The 12,278-nt window shown below is 41.2% G+C and overlaps 1 protein-coding gene across 1 annotated transcript in view; it reads right to left on the reverse strand.

Annotated features, from left to right (window-relative positions):
• Window positions 1-938: 938 nt before the first annotated feature.
• The window catches only part of shisa9a (shisa family member 9a), a 149,257-nt gene continuing 137,917 nt past the window's right edge, over window positions 939-12,278 (reverse strand). The window contains exon 4 of the mRNA XM_062056218.1: window positions 939-3,969. Coding sequence (XP_061912202.1) covers window positions 3,116-3,969 — 854 coding nt within the window. The 3' untranslated portion in view covers window positions 939-3,115. The remainder of the gene's footprint in view (window positions 3,970-12,278) is intronic.

Genomic DNA, 12,278 nt, shown 5'->3' on the forward strand with positions numbered 1-12,278 from the left:
GCGCGGATCAAGTTTGCTGTGGTTTCTCTTGTAAATTAGAAATGCGGTTGTTCGTTTTTTCGCCAGCGTATCTCTGCCCAGGCTTGGAACAAGTAACAACAAACTCAACAATATGTCAACAACGATAATAATTGTATATTTACACTTGTGGCCTTTTAGGAACGTTATCAAAAAATATTCAATGTACAGCTAATACATTTACGACCTTCTAAATAATATATATATATATATTTAAACATAATTAGAGACCGCTAAAAATTCACCTTTACACTTGTTTCATCCAACACAGTGGCCTTAATTATATTCTATTGTAGATTACTGTACTCACCGGCAGCTTGGAGGATCCTGCAAGCGTTCACCCGGCCACTACAACACGGCGTCGACGTGGAAATACTTTGTCACATATTGGGTATTTTCTCTAAATTACAATTTGGCTTATATGTGCTGAAACTATAAGCATAAGTTGTTCTGCAAAAACTTTGTCAATGGTCGCAGCTACCATCATTGCTTTAATGTTAGCATTCCGTCTTGTTAGCTTCACGCCTATGCTGTGTTATAGACTACGTTTACACTGCAGGCCAGATTAGTGGCCCAATTTTTTTTTTTTAAATCAAATTTTTTTCCAGCTGACTGTTTACACTGCAAGTAAAATGTGATTTTTATCAGACTCCAGTTTAAACGTGCACAGGCCCCAATGTGGCCCCAATGTAGCCTTGGCGTCACTTGCATACGCAGTTCCATGAAAAGAAAACAAAGGAAGTAGATTTTTTTAAATGAGCTACCTCGCGTAGCTGAAGAGTTGACTTGTTCCTCGCGCGACAAGTAAGTGATTATTTTATATATATTAAATGTAATATCTAAAGCGGCATTTGGAAACTTAAGGTATAATTTTTTGTCATAGACACCGCGGGTAGCTTTTTTCGACAAAGCAGCTCATTTCGAATGAACACCGAATCCCGTAAATGAAGAAGGAAGTTGCTGCTACACTAGAAAACATGGACACCACAGACCAGCGTGTTAGTGGGTTTTTGTGGAGGATTTCGGCAGATGATGGAAAATAACTGCAGGAGGAGGAATAAGAGAATTGCAAAATGGAAAGTGATCATGTTGCACACACGAGTGACGTAGCTCTACTAAAGATGGTGTAAAAGTTGCATTCAGGTGGCATTGCCGTTTAGACTGCTGCACATTTTGTAGATCTGTGTCACTTGAGGGAAAAAAAAAATCAGATTTGGTGTGCAGTGTAAAAGGGGCCAAAGATGATGAAGTTGAAGTGCATCTCGTTTAGTTAATCTCCACTTCGCATTGCTCAGACAGCTGCTGATAGCAGTCTTGTTAGCTATAATGGCGCTCCGAGTAACATCGAGTCTGGTCCGTCTGGCGTCTCTTCTTTTGACAATGCTCACACCTAAGTCTCACTAATGTAGAGATGTGTTATTGGTGAGACAGGAGTTGAAATTTAAGTGCATCAAGAAGTTCTTCTGACAAGATGCAGAGGTGCCACCCTTTAACCCGCAACTGGAAGTCCCGCTTTTTGAACATTTTTATCGATCGCCACAACATCATAATAGAACATAAGATAAATACTGCACTGTATTTATAAAACATAAATAAGACTTAATATATCACTTAATTTGAGTCAGAATTATGTAGAATATCCTTAAAAAATTAATAAAATTAAATATGCGATGTAGTGAAGGCACAATATTTGAAGCGCAATGTAGTGAGGGACGACTGTAGTTTCAACTTGGAACGGAACACTCAGAACAAAATCGATCGCTATGGGATTTATTGATTTTTTAATTCAAACAATTGTCAAATATTGTGGTCAACTGATTCTGGTCCTTAATGTATCTTTTTTCTCCTCCGAGTGTTTCTTTCACACTTTAAAATTGGGAGTGCAGACAAATATCCAAACTCCCTACAGACGCCACATTCGAACTGACATATCCATAAAAGTCCAATTGGACTATATTCTATGTGCACATGGCCTGTATGGCTTGGAAAGGTGATATTTTTGAGTACAGTAAGATATCTAATCAAGCCTAGATACTCTATCATTGCTTATCAAAAATGAAACCATTATTGTTTTGGGTTTGTGTTTAGTGTCTGCTGAGTCATAAATCATACTGTATATACCAAAATGATTGGCCCAGTCCCAGTTTTTTAAAGGCCCCATTCTGACCACAGCTCCAAAACCCCTAATCATTTGTGTATTTATGACTTGAATGTATTCTGAAGAAAGTCATTTTAGACTTAAATCCATGCCTGTTGACTCCTTTAAACAAATCATATTTAAGTGTTCCAGTGGAGATTTAATACAATATCCAACACATGTGCACAAATCACATATGCAAACAAACAAAACAAAGCATAAATGGATCAAGCTGGGGCGGCTGACGTTTCTACAGTATTCCTATGTAGTTTCTTCTATGTTCGCCCCGGTCCTATTCCTGCATGTGTTGGAATATGTGCACTTCAGTGTGACTATGGAAGAATCATGCTGTGTCTCTGCAGACAAGAGCTGTGTCTCTGCCACCCATTAACTGTGTTGGAGCTTTGTTCCAGAAGGCAGACCTTCAGTTCCAAAGCTTTTGAGGAAACATCTAGTGAACCTTGTATGCTTGCAGTCCAAAGCCCAGAGCCCTTGTCCTCTGTCATTTTCAACACATCAAGACATTTGGGGGGTGAGGCATACTGGAATGTTTGTAGTTCAACCATTTAATTCTCGTTTGGCAGACACCGGGACTATCAATTTGACTTCGCAAACAATGCCTGGGTGCTGGATCTCTTATATTGCTTCCAGGGTTTGGTTCCCATCAATCTCTGTGACATTGCAGTGCTCATGTAGCTGTGATACACATGTTCAACAACTTTACATTGTTATGATGATGTCACCTGACCACTAGCATCAGACATCAACGTGCTGTTCAGTGGTGATTTGATGGACTCTCTTTGTGTTAAAAAGGGCCCAATCAGATGTGGTGTCACAAAGTGCATATCATTTACCAGTACCACCTCAGATTTGAACAAACACACCTGTGCCTTTGGCCAACTCTCGTGTTGGTGTATCCATTTATGTCACCATGCATTCTTTACCCTTCTTCCTTTTGTCTCACACAGTCACCTCTGTCTTGCTGTTGGTCACAAAGTAGGGCTGTGTGGGGAGGAAGTGTTGGCTGTGGCTTTGGCCTCTGCTGCCATGGAGCTGGTTAGGCTCCAGCACTGTACACTGAGGCCTCTTGTGCCCATAGGTCTTCCTCCGGCCAACTGTCTCTGTCCCATCCCATCCCCTTAGCCCCATTCCCACCCCATGCCCAGCCGCTATGGTGTTGGAACTGTACACCAATGGGCGCCCCATTGTTGCAAAGCTGGAGCCAATTGGGGTCTCGGCGACCCTGGAGATGCCCAAGGATGTGCCACCTGGCATAGTACCTGCCATGTGCGCCAGGGAGGTAGTCCCCAGTCCTGGCGGCTTGCTACTGTGGCTGTGAAGGTGAGTGTGGGCACTGTGAGCGCTGTAGGCAACATGGCCGTGGTTGCTTTTAAGTTTCTGACCGTTGGGCTTCAGCGATCCTCCTCCAACTCCACGCCGTTCTGTCGGGAGAGTCGAGATGGAGGAGACTCTGGGCATCTCAGTAACATATGTTGCCACCGGCTCTGGGGTGAGTGGGCCCAATGACGTCATAGGAGTCATAGAGTTCATTGGGGTGAGTGTCGTCATGGGAGTCATAGAAGTCATGGGTGTTATTGATGTCATAGGTGTCATGGAGGGCATCTGGTTTATCGCTGGGTTCATGGAGTGGGAAGCCATTGGGTTAAAAGCAATAGGGTGGTTAGTGGTCATCGACGACATGTTGGCCATAGAAGGTCGGGAGTTCCCTATAGGCTGAAGCGGAAGAACATCTTTCGTTGGCAGCTCCACCATCAGCCTGCGCTTGTTGTAGACTTCACCATTGAATTTGGCAGCTGTCAGAAGTGGGAGACAAAAAACAAAAAATTATATAATGGAATATTAGTGTATCAGCATATTAAGGAGCACCCCTTTTAGTAAACCATTTGAATGCTTAAATTCTAAGAGTATTATTCAAGACTGTCCAGTGGAACCTCAATTTAATAACCCCTCATTATAAGAACTTTTTGATTTACGAACCACAGACCAAATACAAATGTGCTTCAATGTACGAGCCTTGTCCCAGGGTTCGAAAATTTGGACAATGTCAGCCTTGGCATTATGAGTGCTATGGTGTATTGCCCCACATTTACCAAGTAGGTGTGTCTTATCAATATGAAATGTTTTCTGTCAGATCCATGTTCACCTTGCAGTCATTACTCTTGAGGCCTTGTTGCCTCCGTACCCTTGGAGATAAAGTTAACATAGTCAGAGAGTTTGCCCTGCTGTTGTAGCTATAAATCTACTTTATCGCGGCGAGAGCAGGCGAGACAAGCTGTCCAAGCAATGGAGAGGCTAGTGGGTGAGAATAAGGAACTGGGAAGGGGCAGAGGAGTGGTGGAGGTGGAGGTGGGGGTGAGCACAATCCCTCCCATTAAGGCACTGCAAGAATGGCTGGCGTAGGGGGATCAAATTAGCTCAGGCAACAGGTGAATCAATCTGGCGGCAGTCAGCGCAACGGTGCACACATCCAGGGGTGTACGTGACAGGAAACAGAACATGTCGCTGTTACGCATCGTGGGCCCCGCATTCCTCTGTCCAGCAGTGTCACATTATACGTATTCACGGCAACACCTACAACTCCTACCCTCTCCCCCAAAACAAACAGTTGGCTTTCATTGTTGCTTTTGTTTTTTAAGTAAATAAGCAGATTTTCATCTAACTTTGTAGAGCTGTGATCAGGGACACAGCACCAACTTCTGAGCCCCCATACACAAGACTCCTGAATAGCAAAGTTTGCTGTGTGTAGCAGTTTCCAACCACTTTGTGTTATGCATTAGTGCTCCCTTCAGGACTGGAGGACAACTGAGTTACTTAGTACATTCTGATTTGGTTGCCAGCTGGTGCAGGTGAGCTTTCTATATCGTTACTCCGTGGAGTACAGCCCTTTGTTTTTTAACTGGTTGTTTTTAAAGGGCTTTATACATAAAGTTGGTATCAGTGGCGGGCGGTGCGTTTCCCACCTAGGCCTTCAGTGATGTCCGACTTCAATGATTACCTCTCAAAATACCATAATTGATGTCACCACATGACCATTGCTGGATAAATACTATAAAGAAACACATTTACCCCCTACTGGTTATTGAATCACATCAACAGTATACAAAACAGGTTATTTTCTGGCGCATATACAAATCTATTAAAACGCATCAGCAATTAAAACATATTCCATACATTTCTCTGCTTGGCTTATGCAATTTACGGTCAATAAAGTTTGATTCACACACTTCTCAAAGATATATTAACTGCCCTGACCACATGATGGCGACAAATACACATGTAACAATGTTAATTAAAGGACAAGCATGACACACTTTAACAACAAGAGTTTACAACTTTTAGTTGTAACAGAACAGCTACTGTCAACAACTTGTGATCTGTTTGGCTATTGCAACTGTCTCTCAACTGTAAGTGTTCTCAAATTCGTCCGCTAACGGTCCCGATGAGTATCCAATCACAGGACACGTAAATGTCACGTTCAACGTGAGGCCATCTAGAAGGCCTTACTGACAACAACTCGTGATCTGATTGACTATTGCAACTGTCTATCAACTGTATGTCCCCATTCACTTACAGTGCACAGAAGCCCACATTGTTGAATCTGAAGGCGTATGGCAGATTTGGTACAGCATGGCAACATAAGCTAGCTGAATTCTGATTGGATACAAACTAAAACTAAAAACAACAGCACTGGAACGAGCATTATATGACATGAAGAGAATATGAACCATTTTAAATATTTAGGAAAAATAACAATAAAAATAATTAAATATTTATTTATGATCATGATTTCTGGTTATGTTAGGCCAGCAGAGAAGGCCTTGCCGGCCCTGACGGCACACCACTGGTTGGTATGGTATGGTATGGTATGGTATGGTATGGTAGAGTATGTTGATAAATCCCACTCCCTATCGCCTAAAGAGTCGCACTAGTTTTGCTCGTTGGTTAGCGCGCTCAATTCTAAATCCGTGGACTGATTTGATCGCCCGGCAGGTTGAAGGAGGGTTACAGACACACAAATTAAAAATTAGCATCACAGTGGCATACTGTCAGATGTCACATACTGCAATTTCTGGACTATAACCGCTACTTGTTTTTCTACCCTGAGCTTTTTACAATGCAGCTGTTGCATTTTTGTCATTGCACCCCTGCTTTTCCTTGTTTTTGTGCTTTCCCTCCCTTTTTGTTGTCTTTCTCTTCTCAGTTGTCATGGCACCAGGGGAGGGCAAGAGGAGCTGAGCGCACCTGTAAGCAATCACCACCAGGCTTCTTAAGCTGATTGTGTCCACCTGGTGATGTTGGATCGTTCTCTGTTGTTATTTTCTGCATACTTTCTGTGAGTATTAGAAAATGACTTTCTTCTTTGCCTCCCTCTATGCACCTTTGGTTTCTACTTTGTTTTTTACTAGTTTTTTTGTGGCACAGGCTACCTACTCCCTTCAGTTGTTTTTTGTAAAGCTTCTTGTCCTCGGTGCTGTCATCTCCTCTTTGCTCCTGGGTTCCCGCTTGGGCGTAACTTAACAGCTGCCACTAATTTATGTATTTTTCCAGGCCCATGAGCTTCAAATGCCACCAATAAATTTAGCCTGGTCACATCACACCAATGAAATTGTTGGTTAAATCAAACACACTCACGCACTCATTCAGTCAGCCATTTAGCGTGTTATGGACTCACCCTTGTCATGGAGAAGAAACAAGATAATGCACACGACACAGCCCCGAAGCCAAAGACGGTTGACCAGGCCATTGAAAGTGGAAACAGCTGCCGCACAGAACTGAAATCTACCACCTCTAACGGGACCGCACAGGAGGAGGAAAAAGACGGAGAATGCGCTTGCTGACTTTTCCGGTAGGCTCTTTACGTCGTGTCTCAGGCACTCGGTTGTTAAATTTGCTAAATAACACAGGCGCTCGTCTACATATTTAATGTTTCAATGTAGACACCTGTGGCTCATAGACTTGTGCAGCTCACTTACAGAATAAGATTTGTCAACAAACTAGGTGGGTGCAGCCTATAATTAGGTGCCCTTTACAGCCCGGAAATTACAGTATTACAGGCCTGTGGCCTTTTTTGACTTTTTGGGCCAACATACTTGATGCTCATGTTCAGTCATGCAGAAGTAAACAAAAAATGTATTTATATGTAACAACTTACATTAAATGTGACTGTCAAAACACAGTATTAAAAACTATGTGCTGTATGAAATGGATGAAGTAGTCAAATGAAATAAAACAAAAAATGAGGTGGGATGTGACAACTGCAAGTATAAATGTAAAAACGGGGACATCGTCCATCTTCTTCCGATTATCCGAGGTTGGGTCGCAGGGGCAGCAGCCGAAACAGAAAAGCACAGACTTCCCTCTCCCCAGCCACTTCGTCCAGATCCTCCTTGGGGATCCCGAGGGGTTTCCAGGCCAGCTGGGAGACAGTCTCCCAACGTGTCCTGGGTCTTCCCCCTGGGCCTTGCCTCCTATCGGTCGGACACGCCCTAAACACCTCCCCCAGGGGAAACGTCCGGAGGGTATCCTGACCAGATGCCCGAACCACCTCATCTGGCTCCTCTCGAATGACAGAGCTTCTCACTCTATCTCTAAGGGAGAGCCCCGCCACCCGACAGAAGAAACTCATTTCGGTCATAACCCAAAACTCATGACCATTGGAATGTAAGGGTATCATAATGCTAAAATGTTCTAGTAATTTTTTTTTTACTACAAAGTATTTGTAAGTGCAAATAATTGTGCAGGAACATCTACTGTTTCAAAAAAATATAAAAAATAATAACTTGATGACTTTTAAAGTGACAATGTAAACATCCAGTGTAACAAGTGTGAAAAAACAAAGTTCGCTTTGTCTTTCAACGTTTACTTTATGAGAAGCAGTGTCCTCTACAGTGGACATAGGTCTGGAAAAGGCTGTTTCTCAGAAAATGTAACAAACAATTTAACTTTTAATAATATAAATACCTCACAAATATATTTTCTGGGTGACGGTGTACATGCCTTCCGCCCTAGTGCAGCTGGATAGGCTCAAGCCACCCCCCTCCCTTCATACCCCCCCCTCACGACATCAAGAGACACATGGTTGAACATGGGTGGATGGATTGAGAATGTATCAAGGAGCTTTTCAGTTTACTCGTATTTTACCTTTTTTTTTTTTTTTTCTTGGTGATTACCTCTGTGCGTTGAGACGGGACCGGCTGGCTGTGATGGCTTGGTAACGCTCGAGACAAAAATTGGTATCTTTGCTTTACAGAACGCAGACTTCCTTTCCTCCGAGGTTATATTTTCGCCAGAGCTTTTCTGTCAGCAACATAACTCAAATAAATATGGAAAGATTTTAATGACATTTTCAGGAAATGTCCAACAAAATTCCTCTTATCTACTACGAGTAGGAACACACTTCGCCTCCTGCTTACGGCGTTTCTGCGCAGAGGATTCTGGGAGATGTAGTTTATTTGAGACCCGGTCAACGCTAAAGCGCCAGAAAAAAAACTACACTCCAGTTTTCGTTTGATACGTCACACACGTCAAGGCAATATTGTGAAGACTTTGAAACAGAAATATCTACAATACCATTAAATCCCCAGAATAAAACAATATAAAAAAATCTAACATAAAACATTACATTACTTCGATTAGCTCTCAGAACCAACTGGTTGAGAATGAATGTTATAAATTGCACTTTTATTTACAATTCCTCATGCTTCTGTTACAAAGTTATCATTGTATTTGTAGACCATGTACTTGTTAACTGACATTACAAGGATAATAGGTTGTCTGAGCTTTGTGGGAATTGTGTAGCTGCTGACAAAAGCACATTGTATATATGTTATACAATTTCATAGTTGGTTAGAATAAATAAATTCAATGCATAAATATAAGTTCATATTTACATATAATGTGATTAAAATGTGTTTCCTTTGGTAATTTCATGCAAGTATATGTTTTAACTTTATTTTTTGTTACAAAACCCATGTAAATCGAGGGGAACATATTTTTTGTTCCGGTTTGATCACATTGTTGGGGGGACAAATAATATGTGACGGAATAAGGGAAGGAGCATGAGACAGCAAGCATTTGGTTGAAGAGGTTAATAGAGTCTCGGTTTCAAAATAAACTTTATTCCCTCTGAGTTTGTGAGGCCAATGAGTTGTGACGGCATTATTTTGGCGTTGTTTTGGCATCGTTGTTAACGAGAAGAAGATGTGGCTGAAATAAATGTCTGTGTGACAAAAACAAACAACTTGAGCCTTGATTAAGACCTCGGAGGGAGTAACTAATTTGACCGTGTGTATTGTAATTGTTATTCCACTGTACAAGAACCCTCAAAAGTACTGCTGTTTGAAGTCATGACAACCAGCTTTTTACTTACACTTTACCTTTAGTGTCAGCAGGGATGCGTTAACTAAAGCAGTGTTTTTCAACCACTGTGCCGCGGCACACTAGTGAGATACAGTCTGGAGTGCTGTGGGAGATTATCTAATTTCACCTATTTGGGTTAAAAGTATTTTTTGCAAACCAGTAATTATAGTCTGCAAATGATGTGTTGTTGTTGAGTGTCTGTGCTGTCTAAAGCTCGCCAGAGTAACCATGTAATACTCTTCCATATCAGTAGGTGGCAGCCGGTAGCTAATTGCTTTGTAGATGTCAGGAAACAGCGGGAGGTAGCGTGCAGGTAAAAAGACATCTAATGCTTAAACCAAAAATAAACAAAAGGCGAGTGCCCCTAAGAAAAAGCAAAGTAAACAAAAACAGAATGCTGGACGACAGCAAAGACTTACTGTGGAGCTAAGATGGCGTCCACAATGTACATCCGAACATGACATGACAATCAACAAGGTCCCCACAAAGAAGGATAAAAACAACTGAAATAGTCTTGATTGCTAAAACAAAGTAAATGCGGGAAATATCACTCAAAGGAAGACATGAAACTGCTACAGAAAAATACTAAAAAAAGAGAAAAAGCCACCAAAATAGGAGGGCAAGACAAGAACTAAAATATTACGCACAGGAAAACGGCAAAAAACTCCAAATAAGTCATGGCGTGATGTGACAGGTCGTGACAGTACACCTACTTTGAGACAAGAGCTATATTGATGCATGGTTGGTTATATTTTAAAGTCGTATCCAACAATTGCGACGACAATTTTAATTACAGTAGATTTGAAAAACGAATCTCTTTCATCTCGTATTACTAGTTTGCATACTTGTTTGTGTCTCTTTAAGCTTTCGGGCGGCTGTTATTTCTGAGACGTGATTGGTCATTTGTACTTGACCGGAGACAACATCCTGCAAGTCTGCATCCAGGGACCTTCACGAGTTACTGTGAGGGATTCAATGAAGTGACCTTACATCGATGCACACAGGGATGGCTGCCTATTGATTGACACAAGTGTGGCTTATCAGCGACACAATTGAGGAAGTGGCAGAGGCAATTTAAGAAAAAGCAGCCGGTTTGGAGTGTTGGAGGGAAAGTGTTGCTCCTAGACTTTGATTTATTTCAGTTCAGTTCAGTTTCAGTTTGTTTCGAACATGCATACGATACAATGTAATGCATCACACAATTCCAGTTGTTTTTTTTTTAAATTACAGCACGTCCGAAAAGGAGTAGGAAGAAGCAGAGCTTATTTAATCCTATCCCTTTTCATACCATAGCAATTGTATCCAATTTCCTTGTTCTCTGTAACAGAACAGTGAACAAATAAATAATGTACCATAGTAAGCATACAAATATTAAATACATAAATAATATTTCTCAATAAAAAAAAAGGGTTCAAGATGTTCATCACAATTCTTGTTCTGTGTACTTTGTGAACACTTGTAGTTTGAACAGTCTCTTAAACTGAATCACATTGGTGCTTTGTTTGATTTATTTGGTTAATCCATTCCATAATTTAATTCCACATACAGATATGCTAAAGGTTTTAAGTGTTGTACAAGCATAAAAATGTTTTACATTAGATTTTCCTCTAAGGTTATATTTCTCCTCTTTTGTTGAGAAGAATAGTAGTACATTCTTGGGTAGCAGGTTATAGTTTGCTTTGTACATTTTTTTAGCTACCTTCTGTGTGTTCTCTCCTGAACCAAACACGGTTGTATCATCTGCAAATAATACTCACTTTAAGTCCTTTGTAACTTTACAAATGTCATTTATATAGAGATTGAACAATTTTGGTCTGAGTATTAATCCCAGAGGTATGCCATAAGATTTTGTTTAGCTCTGTGGAAGCAAAGCATACTTGGTCAACAGCCATACAGGTCACACTGAGGGTGACCGTATAAACAACTTTAACACTGTTACAAATATGCGCCACACTGTGAACCCACACCAAACAAGAATGTCAAACACATATCGGGAGAACATCCGCACCATAACACAACAAACACAACAGAACAAATACCCAGAACCCCTTGCAGCACTAACTCTTCCGGGAAGCTACAATATACAACCCCCCCTTCCCACCTCAACCCCGCCCCCCCAACCCCGCCCACCTCAACCTCCTCATGCTCTCTCAGGGAGAGCATGTCCCAAATTCCAAGCTGCTGTTTGGAGGCATGTTAAAAAAAAAAGCACTTTGTGACTTCAATAATAAATATGGCAGTGCCATGTTGGCATTTTTTTCCATAACTTGAGTTGATTTATTTTGGAAAACCCTGTTACATTGTTTAATGCATCCAGCGGGGCATCACAACAAAATTAGGCATAATAATGTGAACATTTAATTTCAGTAGGCCTTTAAGAGTTTGACAATATCGGAATATCGGATATCGGCAAAAAAGCCTAGTGTTCGCTTATCTTCACATATGTGACCCGTGCTGGCAAAATGAGTCGGAATACACACAGGCTAATTTTGACCTACAGGCAAATAAGTGGAAAAAAGTGTATTTTGGTTGAAATTGAGATTTTCACAAAAATGAGTCCATAAAGCCACAATCTAGCGATCCCAATCATCGAAATAGCAAGAAAACATCTTAAATCACCTTTATTTGAAGGTTTTGTACGAGGTATGTCTTCAGAAATTAGTCCTTTGTGTTCAAATTCCTTGAGAAAATCAAGTGTTTTCAACGCTCACTCGCGGCAATAAGGGGGAATCCCCCTAGCCAT

Source organism: Entelurus aequoreus, linkage group LG08 (genome assembly GCF_033978785.1).
Source record: "Entelurus aequoreus isolate RoL-2023_Sb linkage group LG08, RoL_Eaeq_v1.1, whole genome shotgun sequence".
NCBI classification, from domain to species: domain Eukaryota; kingdom Metazoa; phylum Chordata; class Actinopteri; order Syngnathiformes; family Syngnathidae; genus Entelurus; species Entelurus aequoreus.